General features: G+C 38.0%; 1 protein-coding gene across 6 annotated transcripts in view; it reads left to right on the top strand.

Moving 5' to 3' along the window:
- Window positions 1–515: 515 nt before the first annotated feature.
- EXOC6B (exocyst complex component 6B) overlaps window positions 516–23,990 on the top strand; it is a 652,095-nt gene continuing 628,620 nt past the window's right edge. For all 6 annotated transcript variants that reach the window (XM_030828178.1, XM_030828177.1, XM_030828176.1 and 3 more), the window contains exon 1: window positions 516–760. In XM_030828178.1, coding sequence (XP_030684038.1) covers window positions 648–760 — 113 coding nt within the window. In that variant the 5' untranslated portion in view covers window positions 516–647. The remainder of the gene's footprint in view (window positions 761–23,990) is intronic.

Genomic DNA, 23,990 nt, shown 5'->3' with positions numbered 1-23,990 from the left:
CCTTACTACTACTTTACACATCAGTGCAAATGAAATTCTTTCTGGCTGTCTGGATTCTCCTCACACCTTCCAGTTATGCCTTTTAACCTCCGAAACCCAGTGTCTTTATGAAGCCTTGGCAACCAGAAGAGATCTCTGAACTCCATTATCGGAACTGGCTTATAGCTCACAGTTTTGAATTCTCCAGCTCCCCGTGTCTCCCCCACTAGATTGTAAGGCCTCTGTCAGACATTAAGTTAGACTTTATTATTCGCGCCGACGGAGGCTTTGCACTTTGTGGCAAAGGTGGTAAACAAGAATTTGTAGGTTTAGTGCCACTGCCTGACTTGATCATCACTGTTTACGCAGTGTCGTTAACTGTTTTTAGCTTACAGTTGGCTTTCAACAAGTATTTGCGGATTCAATGTATGAATGAACGGAATCCAACCTAGCATTTCCCAGAGAACTACAAATCCCAGCGGACATTGCGCAGAACGCCGACGGACGCGGTGACGCAAGGGGGGCGTGTCGAGCCTGAGGGAGGGGTCGGCCTGCGGGTAGCCAGAGGCTGGGGTGGCTGTGGAGCCTGTGGTGGGAGCGGGATTGTGGGGCAGAGAAAAGGTGAGCCGAGCCGACGGAGGGGACGCGCTGCGGGTCGCCCCCAGTCTATGGAGCGGGGTAAAATGGCGGAGGCGGAGAGCCTGGAGACAGCGGCAGAGCACGAGCGGATTCTGCGAGAGATCGAGAGCACTGACACGGCCTGCATCGGGCCCACGCTCAGGTACCCCGGGTGCCGGGACCACCGAGGGGCGGGAACGGGCGGGACGGGGGAGGCTCCTCTGGGTCGGGCCTCCGGCCGGCTGTCCGCAGGTCCGGCGCCGGCCCCTCCCTTCGGAGAGACCCTGCATCCCGGGCGAGGCGGGTCTCCCTTCGCAGCCCCGACGCGGGGTCCCTTCCCGGCGCCCTACAGCCCAGTGACTCAGGAGGCTCCTGCTGCCTCCCTCGGGGCAGGAGCAGCCTTCGTTCTCCCTCCGAGGCTGGTCTGGCGCTGGGGAACGAGAGGGCGCCCGACAGAAGGTGGTGGCTCCCGGCAGATCTTCCCCTGGGGACATCACCCTTCTCCCTCCGTCTCCAACTCCGTCCTGCCCTAGACAGGAGTCCTGCTCTTCAGACAACACAGAATTTCACTCCATGGTCTGGTGCTCGAAATCAAAGTCTTGCCTCAGAATCACAGCCACTTCTCAGAAACCATTCCCTGGAAATCCTAGGCCTGGATGGAAGTTCCCCCAACCCGCGCCCCTCTCCTGGGAGCCGCTGCTCCTTTATCCCTGCCTCCCTGTTACGAGGACGACCCTCGCCCACGGTGCAGCCTCCTCATCGCTGGGGAAAATTGACCCTGCTGCCGCCCCCCAGTTATCATTTTTTTGCACGCACATCTGAATTTTATTTGGAGATGTCAAAAGAGATCCCGACTTACCTCAACTTATTTAACAAATTTAGGTAGCACTTGTTACATAAAGTCCAAGACGTCGTATAAAGTGATTTACAAATGAAACTTATTTAAGCCACAAAACAACCATATTAGGTAGGTTCTATTACTCTCCTTTTACAGATGGGGCACAGATAGGTTAAGTGACTTGCCCAAGATCACAGAGAAAATAAAGTGGGGGACTCAGATTCCTACTCGGATAGCCTGGACCCAGACACTTAACCACTGTTCTGCCTCAGCTGGGGATTACCGGCTACCCGTACTTCCTGTTGATAATTACTCACTAAGCCCAGTTTTGAACTACTTTCCCCCTTCCCCTCATGTTACTGGTGTCCTAGACGAACTCTTCCTTATCCCTTACTGTTATGCATTCTGATCATGCAGCCAATACATAGATACCTATCCTACTCTTCTTGCACAGTCTTGGGTCACTGCCCCTCCCATCAGAAAAGTTATTACTCACTGCTTGCGTTTTCTTGGGGTGAGTTGACTCAGGAAAGACTAATTGGAGGGCAGGCTGGAAACTACTCCTCCTCTCCACTTGCACAGCTTCCTTCTCCAGGACACATTGTTAGCACATTTCTGCCAGTACCACCCCTGGTCATAACTATCCTTAGTAGTTTGCCTTTTGTCTCTTTATTTATTAAAAGTAATGGCAAAAACCGCAATTACTTTTGCACCAACCTAATATTCATATATTGAGACGGGGTCTCCTTTTGTCTCCTAGGCTGCAGTGCAGCGATGTGATTGTAGCTCACTGCAGCCTTGACCTCCTGAGTTCAGCTCCTCCCACCTAAGCCTCCCGAGTAGCTGGGACTACAGCTGTGCACTACCACCACACCTGGCTAAGTTTTAAACTTTTTGTAGAGATGGGATTTTGCCATGTTGCCCAGGCTGGTCTCAAACTTTTGGGGTCAAAGGATCCTCCCACCCCAGCCTCCCAAAGTGTTGGGATTACAGGCATGAGCCACCGTGCCTGGCCCCTTTGTCCCTTAAAGTGATTTTTAGCTCCCTTTTTGGGACCAGTTCTTCCACACAGTTGCCTGTCTCTCCACCAACCCCCATTGCCTTATGATCAGGACCATTGTGCTTTTCTCAATTCCCATTTTCTTCAGCTCTTAATGATCCTACACACATTTTCCTCTATACTTCAAATCATCTCTAGATTACTTATAATACCTAATATAATGTAAATATCATGTAAATATATGTTATACTGTATTGTTTAGGTAATAATGACAAGACAAATGTCTGTAGCAAGTTTAGTGCAGATGCAACCATCCTTTTTTTTTGGGGGGGGGGCAGGGTCTCACTCTGTTGCTCAGGCTAGAGTGCAGTGGCACAATCAGTGCAATCACTGCTCACTGCAGCCTCGACCTCCTGGTGATTCTCCCACCTCAGCCTCCTGAGTAGCTGGGACTACAGGCGTGTGCCACCACACCTGGCTAATTTTTTATATTTTATATAGAGATGGGGTTTCATCATGTTGCCCAGGCTGGTCTTGAATTTCTGGGTTCAAGCAATCCACCTGCTTTAGCCTCCTAAAGTGCTGGGATTACAGGCGTTAGCCACTGCACCCGGCCGCTGTCCTTTTTTTGTTTTTTCTTAAAACTTTGATTTGAGAGGTTGGTTGAATCTGCAGATACAGGGGGTCAACTGTATATATATTACAGTTTAAATATAAGTTACCCAGTCTCCCTAAAACTTGTTTCATTGTTATTACTGAGTTTTTTCCACTGAAAAGTGGGGTTTTGTGTAGGTAGATGGATTAAGAGATCTTTTGCCCTAAGGGGACACTGTAAAAAAAGAAACTTTGAGACTCGTTACCAGTTTTACTTGCTTTTCTTGACTTCCTGTATGATTATTATGGGCTTATCATTTTTGGTCTCAACTTTTTTTTTTTTTTTTTTTTTTTTTTAGCAGATTACACTAAATGTTACTATCAGACCCAGGGTTCATTTACTTGAATATCCTATAATACAAGGAGTACCCACTGTCTTTGTCTTTAGTCTAGCTGTCCCTACCCCTATTCACAGGGGATGATCTCACCTTTTTTCCTTATCCCGTTCAGAGGCAGCAGCATGCACAGACTTGATGTTTTAGATCCCATGCCTTACTTGGGATGTGCCTCTATTGTCATTATCTCCTGTTTTTCATCACTATCATTAAACAGGTTTGATTAAGGCAGTAGCTCTCTTGCCTTAACTACTCTCAATTGTAAATCTTGTACTTTTCCTCTTCATAGTATGTCTTTCCTCTTTCTTCATCTTTTGAGGTAACATTGTAAAGGCACCAGATTCTTAACTGTTCCTGAGATAGGTTTTCTAGCTGAAGAGAAACTAACGAACAGAGAAAGTAAATTGAGAGCAGATGTTAGATTAGTATATCCATCCCTAAAATACCTGCTCTTCAAAAAAAATCCACTTGGCTATATTGCCTAACCAGACTCTTTCCTTTGCCAGCTATTATTTGTGTATCATTACTTGCTTTCTTTCTTTGCAATGATACTGGATTATTTTTTCCAGTCTTACTCCGTTTTGTTTGAGGAGTCACAGTGGCTTGACTTTTTCATTATATTACTATTATTATTTTGGTTTTGAGCTGTACATGCAATGTTGGTAGATTCCCATATATCATAAGGGTGTACCACCTCTTCTTTTTCATTGTAATTCTGAAAGGCCCAAGCATATCCACACATAAAGAGGGTGTTGCCTAGCAAACTCTTTTGGGAAAGTAGCTATCTCTCTCTTTGTCTTTACCTTAAAAATTATTTTGTTATCTGTGAGTCCTAATTTTGGAAAGAGGCCTATAAGATGTTAAAGCCTGCCTGTCCTGTTTTTAAAATAATGTTCATTCCTGCTTTGTGTTATAAATACTAAAATTCTGATGACAAATCATTTATGAACAATAGCTCCCTGTTTTCATTTTTCAAATCTCATCCCTATATCTCTACTTTTCCTTTATATCACTTACTCAGTAGAAGTCATTTCTTCACTTTGTACTCTGGGTAATAGCAATTAACATTCAGTCTAATTGTTGTTTAAGATTTTGTTTTCAAACTTAAAATTTAATAGTGAAATATATTGCCATTAAAAAAAACAACTATATTGAGATATAATTCATGTATCATACAATTTACCCATTTAAAGTGTACAATTAAATGGTTTTGGGTATGTATATTCACAGAGTTGTGCAGCAATCACCACAACCTAATTTTAGAAAATTTTCATTACTCAAAAAGAAACCCTGTACCCATTAGTGGTCTCTTCATTCTGTTCCCTCTCTCTCCCTAGGCAATCACTACTTTTCTTTATGGGTTTGGCTGTTCTGGACATCTGGACATTTTGTATAAATGGAATCAAACAATATGTGTTTTTTGGTAACTAAATGTTTTTAAGGTTCATCTATGTGGTAGCATGCATGTATCAGTACTTAATTTCTTTTTATCGATGAATAATATTCCATTGTGTGGATGTACCACATTTTATTTGTTCATCAGTTGATGGACATTTAGGTTGTTTCCATTTTGGGGCTGTGGAACAATGCTGCCATGGCCATTTGTATACTAGTTTTTGTATAGACATATGTTTTCATTTTTGTTGAGTATGTACCTAGGAGTGGAATTTCTAGGCTGTAAGGTAACTCTATGTTTAACATTATGAGGAACTGCTAGACTGTTTTTCCAAAGTGCGTGCGCCATTTTACATTCCTATAGCAATGTATCAGGGTTCCAATTTTTCCACATCCTTGTCAACACTTGTTATCATCTTTTTTACTTTGCCATCCTTGTGGGTGTGAAGTTGCATTTCATTGTAGTTTTGATTTGCATTCCCGTAATAGCTGTTCTTTTCATGTGCTTATTGGTCATTGTTTATCCTTTTTGGATCCTTTGCCCATTTTTAAATTGGGTTATTTGCTTTTTTTTTTTTTTTTTTTTGGTTGAGTTGTAGGAGTTCTCTGTGTATTCTGAATATGTCCTGTTATCAGATATATGATTTGTAATACTATATCCTATTCTGTGATTTGTCTTTTCCATTTTTTGATATCTTTCATGTTCTTCGCTTTTGCTGCACAAAAGTTTTTAATTTAAATTAAGTCCAGTTATCATTTTTTTTCTTATTTTGTTTCATGCTTTTGATGTTGTATTTAGGAAACTTTTGTGTAATGCATGATCATGAAGATTTGCTCCTATGTTTTTTCTAAGTGTTATATAATTTTATCTTTTACATTTAGATCTGTGATTCATTTTGAGTTAATTTTTGTTTACGATGTAAGGAAGAGTGTCCCGTTTCATTCTTTGGCATGTAGATATCCAGTTGTTCCAACACCATTTGTTGACTGCTATCTTTTTTTTTTTTAAAAAAAACCCCAGATTCCTGGTTGATTTATTTTGAATTCCTTATCATGATTTATGTTCCTTATTTGTGGCAGAAATGTAACATTGAAAACCCTGTTATTGAGTTTATGTGATTTTTGCTAGCTAGCCTAACTTCCTTCATTTAGTATTCTCACCCAGGGAAGTTTGCTCTAGTTTTCAGCGAAAGTTTTTCTCTTTTTAGCTCAATTCCTGTATCATAAGAATGATTTGATTGCTATATTTGATCTTGGTAAAGAACTTTAGGGACTGATTATTGTCTTCTGGAATTATTTTGTGTTATACTACCCAGTCTTATGTAACATAAAGTATATTAATGATACAGTGTTACCTTTTTTACAGTTAAAACAGTATGTTAACATATGGAATTTGGAAACTAGATTAAAAATTACTTCTAATTCTATAACACAACTGCTGTTGTTTTGGTGCTTTTCCTTCTAGAACTTTGCCCTATATATTTTATTGTTACAAAGCTTTACTTATGGGTGTAGGAATAATTTTCTGTCTTGCTTTTTTAAGTTGTTTGTTTATAAAGCTAACTCTTACAAGAAACAAATTGAGGGGGATATTTTCAAAAGGCTATTTTATTTAAGGTCATTTGATAATTAAATATGGGGATGTGGCATCCACTTACTACTTCTGTGCCTTTGACCACATGGCTCTTATTTTTCTATCCAGCACCCCCTCCCATTAATTCATTTTTACAGAGATCAGTTAATCATAGTCCTTGGTTCGTGACACTTTCTCATTATAGGTCCACGGCTCTCTTTAATAAATTAAATCAATTTATTTTTATAAGAAACTTACCATTCAAGTGGGCAATTTTTTCTCATCTCAAAAGTGATGAGAAAAATGAAGATAAAGCATCCATCATGGTACAATGCAAGGTACCAAGCTAGGACTACTGCCTAGCAGGTACCATGAATGATGCTTTCTCTCTCTCTCTCTCTTTTTTCTTTTCATACTCTTCCTCCAATGTAGATGGGGTGCCATAGTACCTGCTAGGCATTGGTCACTCAAGTGTGAGTCATCTTCCACCTTTACCCTTGGGTTTGCTATGTGGACTTAAGTGTTTCTATTTTTTGAGTTTTGTTAGTTTAGTGGTTAGCGTATTTTTTTTGTTTCCTTTTCCTGCTCCCACATATCTAAGGGATATAATGCTTATCAATAGTCAATCCTGGGAGGGGTTATTTTGGGATGGAGCAGAGAATGGAGGATGAGATAGGAAATAAATATATAAAAGCCTTTCAGGTGATTGTGATATACTCCGTCCTTGACAATAACTGAGGGGAAGAACATTCCCATTGCTCATGCTTATTTTTTAATAGTAGTGCCCTTTTAAAAATAACATTTTTATATTTTAATTATAAATGTAATAGAATGACTTAAGAAACAGACAACAACAAATAACTTAATTCTATTACCTTTCCACCACTTTTATATTTTTATATTTCCTTTTAACTTTTTTCATATGCATTTTATTATATTAAATATTAGATGATTATCTTGCTTTTTCAGTTAACATGTTATATACAGGTTTATACATTATAATGATGTCACTTTAGTGGCTTTATTAATGAATTGGTTCATTCATATATTCATTCAATATTGAGCAATGTCTATGTGCCAGATACTCTTCCAGGCTCTGGGGTACAGCAGGCAGCAATATAGACAAGTCCCTATCCTTATAGAGCTTACAGAGTCCGGAGTGGGCACTTACAGAATAAATGAATAAATATATAATGTAATGCTATTTAGGGATTAATGTTACATAATGACTGGGTTATTGCTTTCAATTAGGGGGTTAGGAAAGGTAGCTTTGGCAAAGGTTTGAATAGAGTGAAGCAACAAGCCATATGGCTCTCTGTGAGGGAAATACCTTCCATACAAAGGGGACAGTAAGTGCCAAGGCCCTCAGGCAAAGGATAATGGTGGGAAGTGGTGGTAAGAAAGTAGTCAGAGTCCAGGTCATGTAGACTAAGAAAGAGACTTTGATTTTATTCTAAGTGTTATGGAAAGGTACAGGAGAGTTTTTATTCTGAGCATTATGGGAAAGTACAGGAGAGTTTTGAGCAGGAAAGTGACATGTGGTCACTTAGATTAAACAAGGAATGTGGCCAGGTACAGTGGCTCATGCCTGCAATCTCTGCACTTTGGGAGGCCAAGGAGGGCAGATCACTTGAGGCCAGGAGTTCAAGACCAGCCTGGCCAACATGGTGAAACCCTGTCTGTACTAAAAATACAAAAATGGCCTGGCACAGTGGCTCACGCCTGTAATTCCAGAACTTTGGGAGGCCGAGGCGGGCGGATCACGAGGTCAGGAGATCGAGACCATCCTGGCTAACAGGGTGAAACCCCATCTCTACTAAAAATATAAAAAAATAATTAGCTGGGCCTGGTGGCGGGCACCTGTAGTCCCAGCTACTTGGGAGGCTGAGGCAGGAGAATGATGTGAACCCGGGAGGCGGAGCTTGCAGCGAGCCGAGATCCCGCCACTGCCCTTGAGCCTGGGAGACAGAGCGAGACTCGTCTCAAAAGAAAACAAAACAAAACAAAACAAAAATTAGCCTGGCGTGGTGGCGGGCGCCTGTAATCCCAGCTACTCAGGAGGCTAAGGCAGGAGAATCACTTGAACCCAGGAGGTAGAGGTTGCAGTGAGTGGAGATCACACCACTGCACTCCAGCCTGGGCGACAGAGCGAGACTCTGTCTCAAAAACAAGACAACAACAACAAACAAACAAGGAATGTTCTGGCTGCTGTGTGGCGACAGAGTAAGAGAGGAAACAGGGTAACAAGTTAGGGGATGTTTGCAGTAATAAGAGGCAAGAGATGGTTATGGCATGCGATATGGTAATAGGGAGGAGGTGATGAGAAGTAGCTGCGTTTAGAATATGTTTTGAAAGTAGTGCCAAAACGATGGATTAGTTATGGGAATTAAAGAGAGGATCAAGGATGATTCCAAGGCTCTTGGCCTAAGCAATCAGATGATGGTGATGCCAATTATTGGGATAGGGAACAATGAAGGGAGGAACTTTACTTTTCTTGGAATAACTTATTACAACCTGACGTATTTATTTTTGATTGTTTACCCTGTTAGAATGTCTGTTCAAAGAGGGAAGGGATTTTGTTTCTTTTGTTTGCTGCTGTATCCTGGGAACCCAAAGGGTGCCTGGCATATAGTTGGTGCTCAGTAAATATTTGTTGAATGAATAGAAGAATTAAAAAATTGTATCACCAACTGTTAATTATCTGGGAATTAATTAACTGATTTGCAGATTAACTGTCTTAAAAATATGACTTCCTTTTGAGAGAAAATAAAACTAATGAAAATTTCAAAAGCCTCTACATATCAGAAATGTTTTTTATAACTACATATAACTTTATAGTTCTTCTTTCTCTTCATCAGTTAAAAGTGTAATCTAAAATAATTTAAAAAAAGCCTGTCATTCCTCAGTGTTCTTTGTAGTGTTGTCAAAAGTTTGCAAGTTTAAGAATAGTAACTCTGATAATGAAAGCATTATGATCTGAGTGCATGTTATATAAAAAAAGCTTTTTTAGCAAAAAGTTGAAATTGTACATTTGGGTAAAAAGGGGTGGATAATGTTAAATAAGTTCATTACGATATGGAATAGGAGAATAAATTTTTTTGTGGTTTGATAAAGAGAAATTTGTTTTTAAAAAATGTCCTCATTGAGTTATCAAGCAAACTGGAAAAATGAAAAAATTGTGAAGAATCTGTGGCTAATAAGACAATGTTGATTTGGTTCAGTTAGCTAGCAATGGGCTCTGTGTTTGATTTTGTTTGAGTTAAATAGACAAAAATTTTCATTGAAGCTCTTCCAGTGGAGGTTATGCTGATTTGTTATCTGATTGATTAGATTCACACCACAGAAAAATTAGTAGCCATAGAGAGAAATTAAATGAGAGTGTAGCATTTGCTAAATATTCCTGTATTAAATTTCAAGAGTTTATTAGTTATCATCAGATAAAATATGTAATTCTGAGGAACCTGAGCTCCTGGAAATCTTATCTACTGTAATTTTGAAAATAAAAAATGATATAGGTAAATTATCTTGTGCGGGTTTGAAATATTTTATTTAAAAAGTGGAAAGAAAAGGATATGAACCATAGATCTAACAAATATTTTTTGTCTCATTCCTTCTACTTCCCTATTTTATTCGTTTGTTGTTTATTCTTCCATTGCTTTCTTATGCAAATAGGAGCATATATTATCTTATTTTCTCCTTTTTACAAAATAGTGTTATTGTATAGACTTCTGCAGCTTAGTTTTTTTAGTTATACATGTATTTTGGAGATTTGTCCATATCGGTATACAGAGGTTTTCCTTATTTTTTTTAAATAGCTACATTGTATTCCATTATGTAAATATACCATGGTTTATTAAACTAGTTCTCTGTTTCTGGATATTTGGATTATTTCCAGCCTTTTGCCAGAAAAAATAATGCAGGAAGGGATAGCCTTGAATATTGGTCATTTTTTATTGCACATTTCTTTTTTTATTTGTTTTGTTTTTGAGACAGAGTCTTGCTGTCTTCCAGAGTGGAGTGCAGTGGTGCAATCTCTGCTTACTGCAACCTCCGCCCCCCAGGCTCAAGCGATTCTCCTGCCTCACCCTGGCGAGTAGCTGGGATTACAGGTGGCCATCACCACGCCCGGCTGATTTTTGTATTTTTAGTAGAGAAGGGGTTTCACCATGTTGGCCAGGCTGGTTTTGAGCTCCTGACCTCAAATGATCCGACCGCCTCGGCCTCCCAAAGTGCTGGGATTACAGGCCTGAGCCACTGCGCTCGGCCTATTGTACATTTCATACTGTATCTATAGGACAGATTCCCAGAAGTAAGATTGCTAAGTAAAATGATGAATGTATCTGGAATTTGGTAGGTATTGCCCACTTTAGAAGCTATACCATTTTGTTCTCCCTCTAGCAGTCTATGAGATTGCTCATTTCTTTATAGGTCTTTCAATAAAGTTCTCCATAGCTTTTCAACAACCCAAAGACTTTTGGGCTTTTGTCAATATGATAAGTGATAAATAGTGTTTCAGTGTAGTTTTTATTTTTCTTATTGTGAGTGAGGCTGAAAATCTCACAATAATATGTTTAAGGGCTTTTGTGTATGTCTTTTGCTTATTTTTCTATAAGGGGGATATTTTCTTTTTTCTCTTTTTTTTTTGAAACAGGGTCTCTCCCTCTCTTGTCCTGGCTAGAGTGCAGTGGGGCAATCTTGGCTCACTGCAACCTCCACCTCCTGGGCTCAAGCGATCCTCTCACCTTAGCCTCCTGAGTAGCTGGGACTACAGGTGCGCGACACCACGTCCAGCTAATTTTTTGTATTTTTGTTTGAGACGGGGTTTCACCGTGTTGTCCAGGCTGCTGTCGAACTCCTGGGCTCAAGCCATCTGCCTGCCTCGCCTCCCAAAGTGCTAGGATTACAGGCGGGAGCCACCGTACCCGGCCCGGATTTTTTTCTTTTTGATATTTGGGCGCCCAGGGTAAAAAACCTTTGATGGTTATATGTTGCTTAAATGCATGACGAGTATGTGCAGTGGAATTAGTTGTGATTGGTAAATACACCATTGTTTTTAAGAAATGAAAGATTCAAACCTGCCTCTTTATTATTTTAGTCATAAAGAGGTATCAGTAAACAAAGACATTTTATTTTATTTTATTTTTTTTGAGGCGGAGTCTCGCTCTGTCTCCCAGGCTGGAGTGCAGTGGTGCGATCTCGGCTCACTGCAAGCTCCGCCTCCCGGATTCACGCCATTCTCCTGCCTCAGCCTTCCGAGCAGCTGGGACTACTGGCGCCTGCCACCACGCCTGGCTAATTTTTTGTATTTTTAGTAGAGACGGGGTTTCACCGTGTTAGCCAGGATGGTCTCGATCTCCTGACCTCGTGATCCACTCGCTTCGGCCTCCCAAAGTGCTGGGATCACAGGCGTGAGCCACCGTGCCCGGCAGAATTATAATTTTTTAAAAAAATTGTGATCTGTTAACTCCCAAGAGGACAATGATTTGATGAAAGAAATTTAAGCATGTAACATAAATTGCATACCTGCAAACCTGTTAGAGCTTTAAAATATACATTACCCAGTGAAACATTTAAGGGAGCAAGAACCATCACAATGCAACTAACTAGATTACCTTAATTTGATTTATGATAATACATATGGACTGGGACTCTGTTAAAACACCTACCTGTCATTCATTCTTGAAGATCATCATATTGACATGCACTTTGAACTTGCATGAATTTACCGTCAGTTACTACTGTGGTTTGATAATTGATTAATTATTACATAAAAGCAAAAACAAAAGCAACGACAACAATAACGAACTTCTTTTATAATAGTTCTATCATTTCAGTATTTAGACACTTCCAGTGTTTAGAACTCTAAATAAATGTTCTATTGTACGTTAGATACATGATGAAGGCCATTTGCCAAAAGTGATGATTTGGATTAAAATATAGGCTCTCTTTCATTATGTAGTTTTTGATTAAAAAGCTGTGGAGGAACACAGACTTTCAATTTGACCTTGTTTTCACAGGCCTGGAACATGACAAATTCTGTGACTCACGCATATCTTTTGGTACTATGATATTGTGTAGTGGCATACTGACATCTTGTTGCACATTCCAGCCAAGTCTTTTTCTTCTTATTGTTGTCAACATCTCGGTTTTCAAAACTTGCTTCTTTATGTTTTTTCCCTTTGCAAATTGTGCCTTTGTTTCTTTCCTCCTCTTTGTGCTTGACTTTGTATCTCCCTACCACTTCCTGTAACTTAGAATTTTAAAACACACATTGTCCAGTGAAATATCTAAACGAGCAAGAATCATCACAGTGCAAACCAATTTCCACTTCCTGGGGAAGCTCTGGTACTAATAAACAATGAAATTCTAAAGATATTCATATGAAATGTGGTCTTATCAAGCAATATGAGTGAAGAAAAACAGCAGACATTGGGCTGGACTAAATTTATGCTATGAAAATTTTTGGTACGGAGTTTGATTTAAGGAAAGTCGTATTTATGGAACACATTTTTTAAAAAGGAAAAAAATAATGGAGCTAGCCAAGTATTTTGTTTTTGGTCAGGTAAAGGAGTTCCTTGACATTTGTAAGGAAGAGGTATACAATGATCTTTTGGCATTGGAGTAGCAAAAATAAGAGGAAAGTGAAATGAGAAAAGCTCTTGAAACCCCAAGAAAAATAGATTATTAGAGGCATTTTAAATGATAAATGTGGATTTGATGGTATACTTTGTTATTTGATTTTTAAAATTTGACTGGGTGTGGTAGGTAGCTCACACCTGTAATCCCAGCACTTGGGGAGGCTGAGCAGGACGATCACTTGAGCCCAGGAGTTTGAGACCAGCCTAGGCAATATTACGAGACTCTGGCCTCTACAGAAAACAAAAATTAGCTGGGCATCGTGGCATGCACTATAATCCCAACTAACTAGGGAGGCTGAGGTGGGAAGATCACCTGAGCCCAGGAGGTTGAGGCTGCAGTGAGCCAATGTCATGCCACTGTACTCTAGCCTGTGTGACAGAGTGGCACCCTGTCTCTGAAATAAAGAAGTAAGTACAATTAAACTTTTGAGATAATTATAGAATTCACATGCAGTTGTAAGAAATAATAGAGATCCCCTTTATTCTAGATACTAGTCTATTGTTGGATATGTGGTTTGCAAATATTTTTTTCCCACTCTGTAGCTTGTTTTTTTATCCTCTTAAAAGGGTCTTTTGCAGATCAAAAGTTTTTTTAATTTTGAGGAAGTCCAGCTTATCAATTTTTCCTTGTATGGAGCAGGCCACTATCTTTATTAGTGTAGCTATATATAATATCCTGATACTGGTAGACTGATTCTTCTTTATCTTTAATCTTTATCAGAATATTTTAATCTTGTTTTATCAAAATGGTTTTAGCTAACGTTTTTTTGCCTTTTTATATAAATTTTTCTATAAATTTTTATTTATTTATTTTTTAGAGATGGGGGTCTCCCCCAGTCACCCAGGCTGGAGTGCGGTGGTGCAATCTTAGCTCACTGCAGCCTCTAACTCTTGGCTCAAGCTATTCTTCCACCTCAGCCTCCCTAGTAGCTGGAATTACACACACAAGCCACAGTGCCCGGCCACCTTATATGTTTTTAGAATAATCTTTTCTATATCATCAAAAAAGTCTTGCTGAGATTTTGATAGAATTTGCATTAAATCTATATGTCAATTTGAGGAGAATTGACATCTTTACTAATGAGTCTTCCAATCCACAAACATTGTATGTATTTCCATTTATTGAGATCTCTTTTGATTTCTTTCAGCATTGTATTTAGCATACAAGGTTGGCACATATTTTGTTAGATTTATCTGCAAGTAATTCATTTTCTTTTTTAAGTGATTTTAAATGTTATTGTATTTTTAATTTCAGTGTCTGTGTCTTCATTTTCTATTATATAGAAATGCAATTCATCTTTGCATGTTTACCTTGTATCTTTGTGATCTTTCTGGACTCATTTGTTAGTCTAGGAGTTTTTGTATAGATTCCTTGGAATTTTCTATGTAAACAGTAGTGTTATCTGCAAATGGAGAGAGTTTTAGTTATTCTTTTCCAATTTTTATGTCTTTTATTTCCTTATTTCACTGGCTAGAACATCTAGGACTATGCTAAGACTGGTAAAAGTGGATATCTTTGCCTTTTTCCTGATCTTAGAGGGAAAGCATTCAGTCTTTTCTCATTAAGTATCATGTTAGCTTTAGGTTTTTTTGTGGATGCTGTTTATCAATTTGAGGAAATTTTCCTCTATTCCTATTTTCTGAGAGTTTTTATTGTGAAAGAGTGAATTTTTTTATGATGCATGCATCATTTTATATGATCATGTGATTTAAAATATTTAGTCTGGTGAAATTGTTTTGAACATTGAATGAACCTTGCCTCTTTGGAATAAACCTTACTTGGTCGTTGTATACACTTCTTTTTATTTATCTCTGAGTTCTATTTGCTGATATATTGTTAAGGATTTTTGATCTATACTTATGAGAGATATTGGTCTATGATTTTATTTATTTTTATTGTCTTATATCTGGTTTTGATAGAGTAATAGTAGCTTCTTAAAATGAATTGAGAAGTAGCACCTCACTCCTCATCTATTTTCTGGAAGAGATTTTAGAATTCATGCTAATTCTGCTTCAAATATTTTGTAGAATTCTTCAATGAAGCCTTCTAGGCTAGGAGATTTTAAATTGCAAATTCAATTGACTATGTAAATTACTATGTCATATTGGTGAGTTGTCGTCTGTATTTTTTGAGGAATTGGTTTATTTCATCTAAGTTGTTAAATTTATTGTGCCTTTTTTTTTTTTTTTTTTTTTAAGCAGAGTCTTGAGTCTTGTTCTGTCACCCAGCTGGAGTGCAGTGGCACGATCTCAGCTCACTGCAACCTCCGCCTTCCAGGCTCAAGAGATTCTCATGCGTTAGCCTCATGAGTAGCTGGGATTACAGGTGTGCACCACACCTCGCTAAATTTTTGGATTTTTAGTAGAGATGGGCTGGTGTCAAACTCCTGGCATCAAGTGATCCTCCCACTTTGGACTCCCAAAGTGCTGGGATTACAGGCCTGAGCCACCCCATCCGGTCTATTGTGTTGTTTTTTTTTTGATATGAGGTTGCTCAGACTAGAGTGCGGTGATGTGATCTCGGTTCACTGGAACCTTCACCTCCTAAGTGATCCTCTCACCTCATCCTCCTGAGTAGCTGGAACTACAGGTGAGTGCCACCATGCCACCACTTTTTGTACTTTTTGTCAGGGTTTTGCCATGTCACCCAGCCTGGTCTTGAACTCCTGGACTCAAGTGATCTGCCAGCCTCAGCCTTCCAAAGTGCTACTACGCCTGGCCTATTGTTTTCTTTTATTATTGTTTACTGACGTATGGTGATATTCCCTTGTTCATTCTTTATATTGGTATTGTGTCATCTTTTTTGATTTGCTACATATTTGTCAATTTTATGGTTTCAAAAAACCAAACTTTGTTTATTTGATTTTCTCCGTTTTTCTGTTTTAAATTTTATTGATGTCTGTCCTTATTTTATTATTTCTGTCCTGCTGCTTACTTTGGGTTATTTTACTTTTTTCTTCCTAGGTTCTTGTGGTATAGGAGCATAGATTATTGATTTGAGATTTGTCCTCCTTTCTAATATATACATTTAAGGTGTTAAATGTATACATTTTTCCTTCTAGCATTGCTTTACCTGTATCCCATCAGTTTTGATATGATGTATTTTCATTTTCATACACTTCACTGTATTTTTATTTATTTATTTATTTTAGAGACAAGGTCTCGCTTTCTCACTCATGCTGGACTCAAAGAATCATCGTGTCTTAGCTGCTTGAGTAGCTGGGAATATAGGTGTGCACCACCACAGCCAGCTAATTTCAAATTGTTTTTTGTAGAGATGGGAGTCTCACCATCTTGCCGAGGCTTCATAAAATTTCCCTTTAGGCTCCTATTTGATCCATGAATTATTTAAAAGAGTGTTGTTTAGGTTCCAAGTGTTTGGACATTTGCTATCTTTCTGTTATTGATTTCTAGTTTGATTTCATTATGGTTGGAGAACATACTGTGTATGATTTCAGTTCTTTTAAATTTGTTAAAGTTTGTCTTATGGCCCTGGATATGCTTTTTCTTGGTATATGTTCTGTGGCTGCTTGAAAATAGTGTGTGTTCAACTGCTGTTGGGTGTTGTGTTTTATAAATATTGAGTAAATCTCATTGGTTAATGGTGTTATCTGTTGATTTATGATTTTCTTTCTAGACAGAAACAATTGATTAGTTCTATCAATTATTGAGAGAGGGATGGTGAAGTCCCTATGTATAATTGTGGAATTATCTGTTTCTTATTTCAGATTTATCCGTTTTGCTTCACATATTTAGTAGCTCTGTTGTTTGGTACATACACGTTTATTATTGCTATGTCTTCTTGGTGTCATCTTTTTTGATTTGCTAAATATTTGTCAATTTTACCTCTTTAAAAAACCCAAACTTTGTTTATTTGATTTTCTCTGTTGTTTTTCTGTTTTAAATTTTATTGATGTCTGTCCTTACTTTATTATTTCCTTCCTGCTGTTTACTTTGGGTTATTTTACATTCTTGGTGGGTTGATCATTTCATTGTAAAATGACCTTCTCTGTTTTTGATAATTTTCTTTGTTCTGAAGTCTACTTTATTTGATGATAATATAGGCATTCCTGCTTTGCTTTGATCAATGTTTGGATGATATGTCATTTTCCATCCTTTCATTTTGAACCTGGCTGTATCATTATATTTGAAATGAATTTCCTATCAACAGCATATACTTGTATTGTTTTATAAAATCCACTTTGTCGATCTCTATCTTTTCATTGGTGTATTTAAACCATTTACATTTAAGGTAATTATTTATATCCTAAGGCTTAAGCTTGAAGTTTTATTTTTTGTTTATTCTTTACTTTTTTGTTTCTGTTTTCTTTTTCATGCCTTCCTCTGTGTTATACTTGAACATTTATTTTGAACTCCATTTTGGTTTGTTTGTTCTGCTGCTGCTGCTGTTGTTGTTGTTGTTGTTGTTGAGACAGAGTCTCACTCTGTCACCCAGGCTGTAGTGCAGTGGTGTATTCATGGCTCACTGCATCCTTGACCTCCCAGGCTCAAGTGATCATCTCACCTCAGCCTCCTGAGTAGCTGTGACTATACCACACCCAGCTAATACTTTAATTTTTATCTTTTATAGAGGCAGGGTTTTGCCATGTTGCCCAGGTTGGTCATGAACTCCTGGGCTGGAGGAATTCTGCCTCTGCCTCCCAAAGTGTTGGAATTACAGGCATGAACCACTGCACTCAGGTGTGTTTTTTGAGATAGGATCTTGCTCTGTTGCCCAGCTGGACTGTAGTGGTGTGATCTTGGCTCACTGCTGCCCCAATCTCCTGGGTTCCAGTGATCTTCCCACCTTAGCTTCCCAAGTAGCTGGGACCACAGATGTGTACCACTATGTCTAGCATTTAAAAAAATTAATTAATTAATTAATTTGTTTATTTGTTGTAGAGACTGGACCTCATTATGTTACCCAGGCTGGTCTTGAACTTCTGGGCTCAAGCCATCCTCCTGCCTTGGCCTCACAAAGTGTTAGGATTACAGATATGAGCCACCATGCTTGCCCTCTGTTGTGTTTTTGAGTGTACTTTTTAGTATAGGTTTGTGTGTGTGATTTCTCTAGATGCTACATTATTTATATGTAACTTATAGTCTACTAGTGTCATTTTACCAGTTTGAATGAAACTTTGCCTTCCTTTGTGTCTCTTTACATCATCCACTGTTTACAATTGTGTTAAATATTTCCTACACAAACATTAGTATCATATCAGACTGTGTTATAATTTTTCTTTCTAGTGTCATACCTACTTTGGAAAACTCAGGAGAAGTGAAGCCTATTGTCTTTACCTATAGTTTTTCTTACTGTGTTCTTTTTTCCTTTTTGATGTTCCAGGATTTCTGTTTCATTGTTGTTGTTAAATCATTTCTTTTCTGGTTAGAGAACTTACTGTAGCCATACTAGGTGTTATACTTATGGGCTACAGGAGATGTTTTGACACAGACATGCAATGTGTAATAATCACATCATGGAAAATGGAGTATCCATCCCCTCAAGCGTTTATTCTTTGTGTTACAGACAATCCAGTTATAATCTTTTAGTTAACTTTAAAAATGTACAGTTAAATTATTATTGACTATGGTCATCCTGTTGTGCTATTAAATACTAGGTCTTATTTATTCTTTTGATTTTTTTTTTTGTACTCATTAACTATCTTTACTTCTCCTCTGAACCATCGTATTACCCTTCCCAGCCTCTGGTGACCATCCTTCTACTCTCTATCTGCATTAGTTCAATTGTTTTGACTTTTAGATCCCACAAATAAATGACCTCCAGTTGTAACCATGTTATTGCAAATGACAGGATCTCTTTCTTTTTAGTGGCTGAATAGTACTCCATTGTATATAAGTACCACATTTTCATTATCCATTCATCTGTTGATGGACACTTAGGTTGCTTTTAAATCTTGGCTATTGTGAATGGTGCCACAATAAACATGGGAGTTTGGTTCCATAAACTCATATGGAACCAAAAAGGAGCCTGAATAGCAAAAGCAAACCTAAGCAGAAAGAACAAAGCTGGAGGCATCACATTATCTGACTTCAAACTATACTACAGGGATTCAGTAACCAAAATGACATGGTACTGGTACCAAAACAGGCACACAGACAAATGGAACAGACTAGAGAGCCAAGAAATAAAGTCACACACCTAAAACCATCTGATCTTTGACAAAATCAACAAAAACAAGCAATGGGGAAAGCACTCCCCATTTAATAAACGGTGCTGGGGTAACTGGTTAACCATATGCGGAAGACTGAAACTGAACTCCTTCCTTATACCATATACAAAAATCAATTCAAGATGGGTTAAAGACTTAACTGTAAAATCTAAAGCTATGAAAACTCTGGAAGAGAACCTAGGAAATACCGTTCTGGACACAGGCACGGCCAAAGATATCATGATGAAGACACCAAAGCAATTGCAATGAAAACAAAACTTGACAAATAAGACCTAATTAAACTAAATAGTTTCTGTGCATCAAAAGAAAACTATCAAATAAGAAAACAGACAATGTATGGAATGGGAGAAAATATTTGGAAACTATGCATCTGACAAAGGTCTAATATCCAGCCTATAAGAACTTAAAGTAACAAGCAAAAAACAAAACCCCATTCAAAAGTGGGCAAAGGCCATGAACACTTTTCAAAAGAAGACACACACACAGCCAACAAGCATATGAAAAAAAAAGCTCAGCATCACTAATCATTGGAGAAATGCGAATCAAAACCACAATGACGTACCATCTCACGCTACTCAGATTGGCTGTTATTAAAAAGTCAGAAAATGATAGATGCTGGTGAGGTTGCAGAGAAAAGGGAATGCTTATACACTGCTGGTGGGAAAGTAAATTAGATCAGCCACTGTGGAAAGTAGTTTGGAGATTTATCAAAGAAATTCAAACAGAGCTAACATTTGATCCAGCAATCCCATTACTGGGTATATACCTAAAGGAAAATAAATTGTTCTTCCAAAAAGACACAGGCACTTTTATATTTATCGCATCACCATTTACAATAGCAAAGACATAGAATCAACCTGGTCTTTGCCCATCAGTGGTGGACTGGATAAAGAAAATGTGGTACATGTACACCATGGACCACTGTACAACCATAAAAACGAATGAAATCATGATCTTTGCAGCAGCACGGATGCAGCTGGAGGCCATATTCCTAAGCAAATTAACACAGGAACAGGAAACCAAATACTGCATATTCTCACTTATAAGTGGAAGCTAAATGTTGAGTACACATGGACATAAAAGTGGGAATAGTAGACACTGTGGACTACTCAGTGGGGAGAGAAGGAGTGGAGTGTGGGTTGAAAAACTACCTATTGGGTACTGACTGTGTCACCACCTAGTGATGGGATTTGTACCTCAAACCTTAGCATCATGCTATATACCCATTAACAAACCTGCACATGTACCCCTGAATCTAAAATGAAAGTTGAAATTATAAAAAAAGAAAAAATAGAAAATATATCTACATATACAGTGGAATACTATTGAGCCTTATGAAAGAAGGAAATCCTGTCATTTGTGACAACATGGATGAACCTGGAAGGAATTATGCTAAGTGAAAGAAGCCAGGCACAGAATGAGAAATACTACATGATCTCATTTATATGTGGAATTGAAAAAAATTTAACTCATAGAAGCAGAGGGTAGAATGGTGGTTGCCAGAGGCTGGAGGAGGACAGAATGGGGAGATACTGGTCAAAGTATATTAAGTTTCAGTTAGACAAGATGAAAATCTTTAAGAGACCTACTGTACATCATGGTGACTATAGTTAATAATAAAGTACTGTATGTTTGAAAATTGCTAAGAGAGTAGCTCTTAAATGTTCTCACCATAAAAAAAAGTATGTGAGGTGACAGATATGCTAATTACCTTGATTTAATCATTTCACAATGTATACATATATCAAAACATCATGTACAGCATAAATTTATATAATTTTCATTTGTTGATTATGCCTTGACAAATACTAAAAATAAATAGTAAAATTATGTGTTTTGCCATTAAAAGAAAAAGAAAGTAGCCTCTTTTAGTATACAAAGTTCTGGCAGTTTATAAAGCTGGGAAAACTAAGCCTACAAAGGTGCACCAGATGTAAACTGACATCACCTCAGTTATCAAATTCATGCTTTGGACAACATGATCCAGAATTCGTCCCTGTTACCAGACTTACTAAAATAAGTCAGAAGTTTATTATAAGTTAATTCTAAAAAAGAAAAAAAAATCCCAGGTGTCATCATTGTGTTTTTATTTCTCACATCATTTCACAAACTTTGTGAGGAGTTTTGTTTTTGCTGCTTGGCAGTCTTTGACAAACTAGGCACCAGGAGGACAAGTCCCATATTGCTTAGATCAGCTTTAGGTTACAGCAGTTTGTTGATAGAAGGAGAGAAATTTCTCAAGATGTTTGAAGCAGAGTTCTAGAAGGTTTTCATTTTATTGTAACAAGTTACTAGAAATACTTTGAAATTCTCTTGATTCTCCTTGGTTTCCTCAGTTGGCTAATCTCTAAGGCCAATCATGTATGGAGATGGTATCTGGGATATCTTTTTTAAGAGTTTAAAGGCTGGCCGGGCGTGATGGCTCACGTCTGTAATCCCAGCACTTTGGGAGGCCAAGGCGGGTGGATCACCTGAGGTCAGAGTTTGAGACCAGCCTGGCCAACATGGTGAAACCCTGTCTCTACTAAAAATACAAAAAAATTAGCTGGGCGTGGTGGTGCATGCCTGTAATCCCAGCTACTCGGAAGGCTGAGGCAGGAAAATTGCTTGAATCCAGGAGGTGGAGGTTGCAGTGAGCCGAGATCGTGCCATTGTACTCTAGCCTGGGTGACAAGAGCAAAACTCCATCTCAAATAATTAAAAAAAAAAGTTTAAATGAAGGATAAATGATAATTTTATCTGATCCAGAAATTCAGATTGTTGTATACTTGAGTAGAAATGTGAGCATTTTTTGCAAAATTATTTCTGGTGCTGTTGTTTTGCACCATTAGGTTCCCTTCATCAGATAAAATTTTTAAATGACATTTTATCCAAATCAGTATGTTGTCACTATAATAATGATTTACTAATAAGCAGATCCGTCATTTTCCTATTCACTCTAGGAAGAGCTGCATTAGACCTTGTCTATTGTAGCATTCTTGTTCTCTGAGGCATAATAGACAAAATAGGCAGTCAGACCAATTAAATAAACAAGTAAATAAAAATTAAATTCACTCAGAAGCATATGAAGAGAATGAGTCTGCAGGAAAATTCTTGAACTAGTTTTGCTTTTTCTACATCCTAGAATCACTAGTTAAAGCAGTATCATTCCTGTTTGATGGAAAGCCAAGGGTCAGAGAACAACCTATTCTTTGTCTGCCTGAACCTAGAATCCCAGAGCTGTGTTGCTTTATCACTAATAACTTGTAAAGATGAAGCTTTAGGTGATATACATAGCTGGGAGGCTCCTATCAGCCTAACCTCTATGAACTATATACTCTGATGTCTTAAGATTTCTAATTTACTATAGAAGTTCGGGTATGGCCTAACTTAGGTTAATTCTTAAGTATGGTTTCTTTGTACAGTTGTGCTGGTTGTATAGTACTCAGCTGTACCATATCTAAGGTTGTGCCATTTATAGCTTAGACAATGTAGATTTGTATATTTATTAGGACAATTATACAGCAGATGGCAGCCAAGTGTCTTGAATAACGGAAAGGTACCAGCAGGCAAGTATAGACCCTACTTTTAAGTGGTAAAAGTTTCTTTCAAAACTAAATGAGAACTCTTTAAAGTTGCATTTATAGATGCAATAATTTTAAGTGAATGGTCTATGTATTCATTCGTTTTTCCCTGTGTTTATTATTTCTCCCACATTTTCTTTATTTTAATACTGACAGCATTTTTTTTCTTCCCTTGGAGAAAGGAGCTCTTAATTTGCTCTCAAAGTGTTTTGGACTTTCATTTTTGATGTGTTTAGTTTGTTCACAATTTAGTAAATGAAGCCTTAATATGGATGTTCTTGCCATGTTGAGATGACAATGCTTGGATCCAGTTAATAGCTTCATTGTATGTTGAATAAACCTCACATCTTTGCCAGAGATTTGGTTATTACTCAGTTGTGATTCTGTCATTGTGTGGTCAGTTGGGATTCCAAGTTCATTTGTTTTTTTTGTTTTTTTGTTTTTTTTTTTGCTCAGAATTTCCAGAGAGTTGCCCTGGGTAGCACTAAGCTTTTTATATTATTCACTATTTTGAGATGTTGTTTCTATAGTTGGTTTTGGGAATTTGATTTGTTCCTTTTGCATCAGTATTAGTCATGGTGCAGGTCAGTGCACTTGGGGTTACTGTCTTATTTCTGATATTTTGAATATGCTTGGGGTCTTTATTCCCCAAAGTTTATCAGCAAGCAGGATCTACTGGTGGAGACATTACCTGTATTTGTTTGAATTTGATTTATGTGGCACTAACAATTCCAAGAGGAGTTTAAATTGGTCTTTCAGCTCACCAAGTTTTGAATTCATCTTAAGAAGTGTTTTTCAAACCGGACTGTATCAGAACCACTGGGAGGGCTTGTTAATACAGATTGCTAGGCTCCACCCTCAGAGTTTCTAATTCAATAGTTCTGGGGTAGGGCCTGAGAATTTACCTTTCTATCTAGTTTCAAATGATGCTCATGTTACTGGTTCAGGTACCACACTTTGAGAACCACTGCTGTAAGATAAAATTGTTCTTTTCTGTATCTATACTTCATAGCATCTAGCATGAAAGGAAGTAGGTTTAGGTCTTTGAGAAAACTATTGGAATCTTAGAATTTTTTTCCCAAGATGAAAAGGGCCTTTTTTCTTTCTGATTTTGAAATAATACAACTATATAGTAACACAATTCAAACTATACAGAAAAGCTTAATGATAAAAGAAAAAATTACTTAAAGCCACATTATCAATATG

This window comes from Nomascus leucogenys, chromosome 14 (assembly GCF_006542625.1).
Source record: "Nomascus leucogenys isolate Asia chromosome 14, Asia_NLE_v1, whole genome shotgun sequence".
Lineage (NCBI taxonomy): Eukaryota > Metazoa > Chordata > Mammalia > Primates > Hylobatidae > Nomascus > Nomascus leucogenys.
The sequence above is the reverse complement of the archived record's forward strand: the minus strand, read 5'-3'. Positions and strand labels throughout refer to the sequence as shown.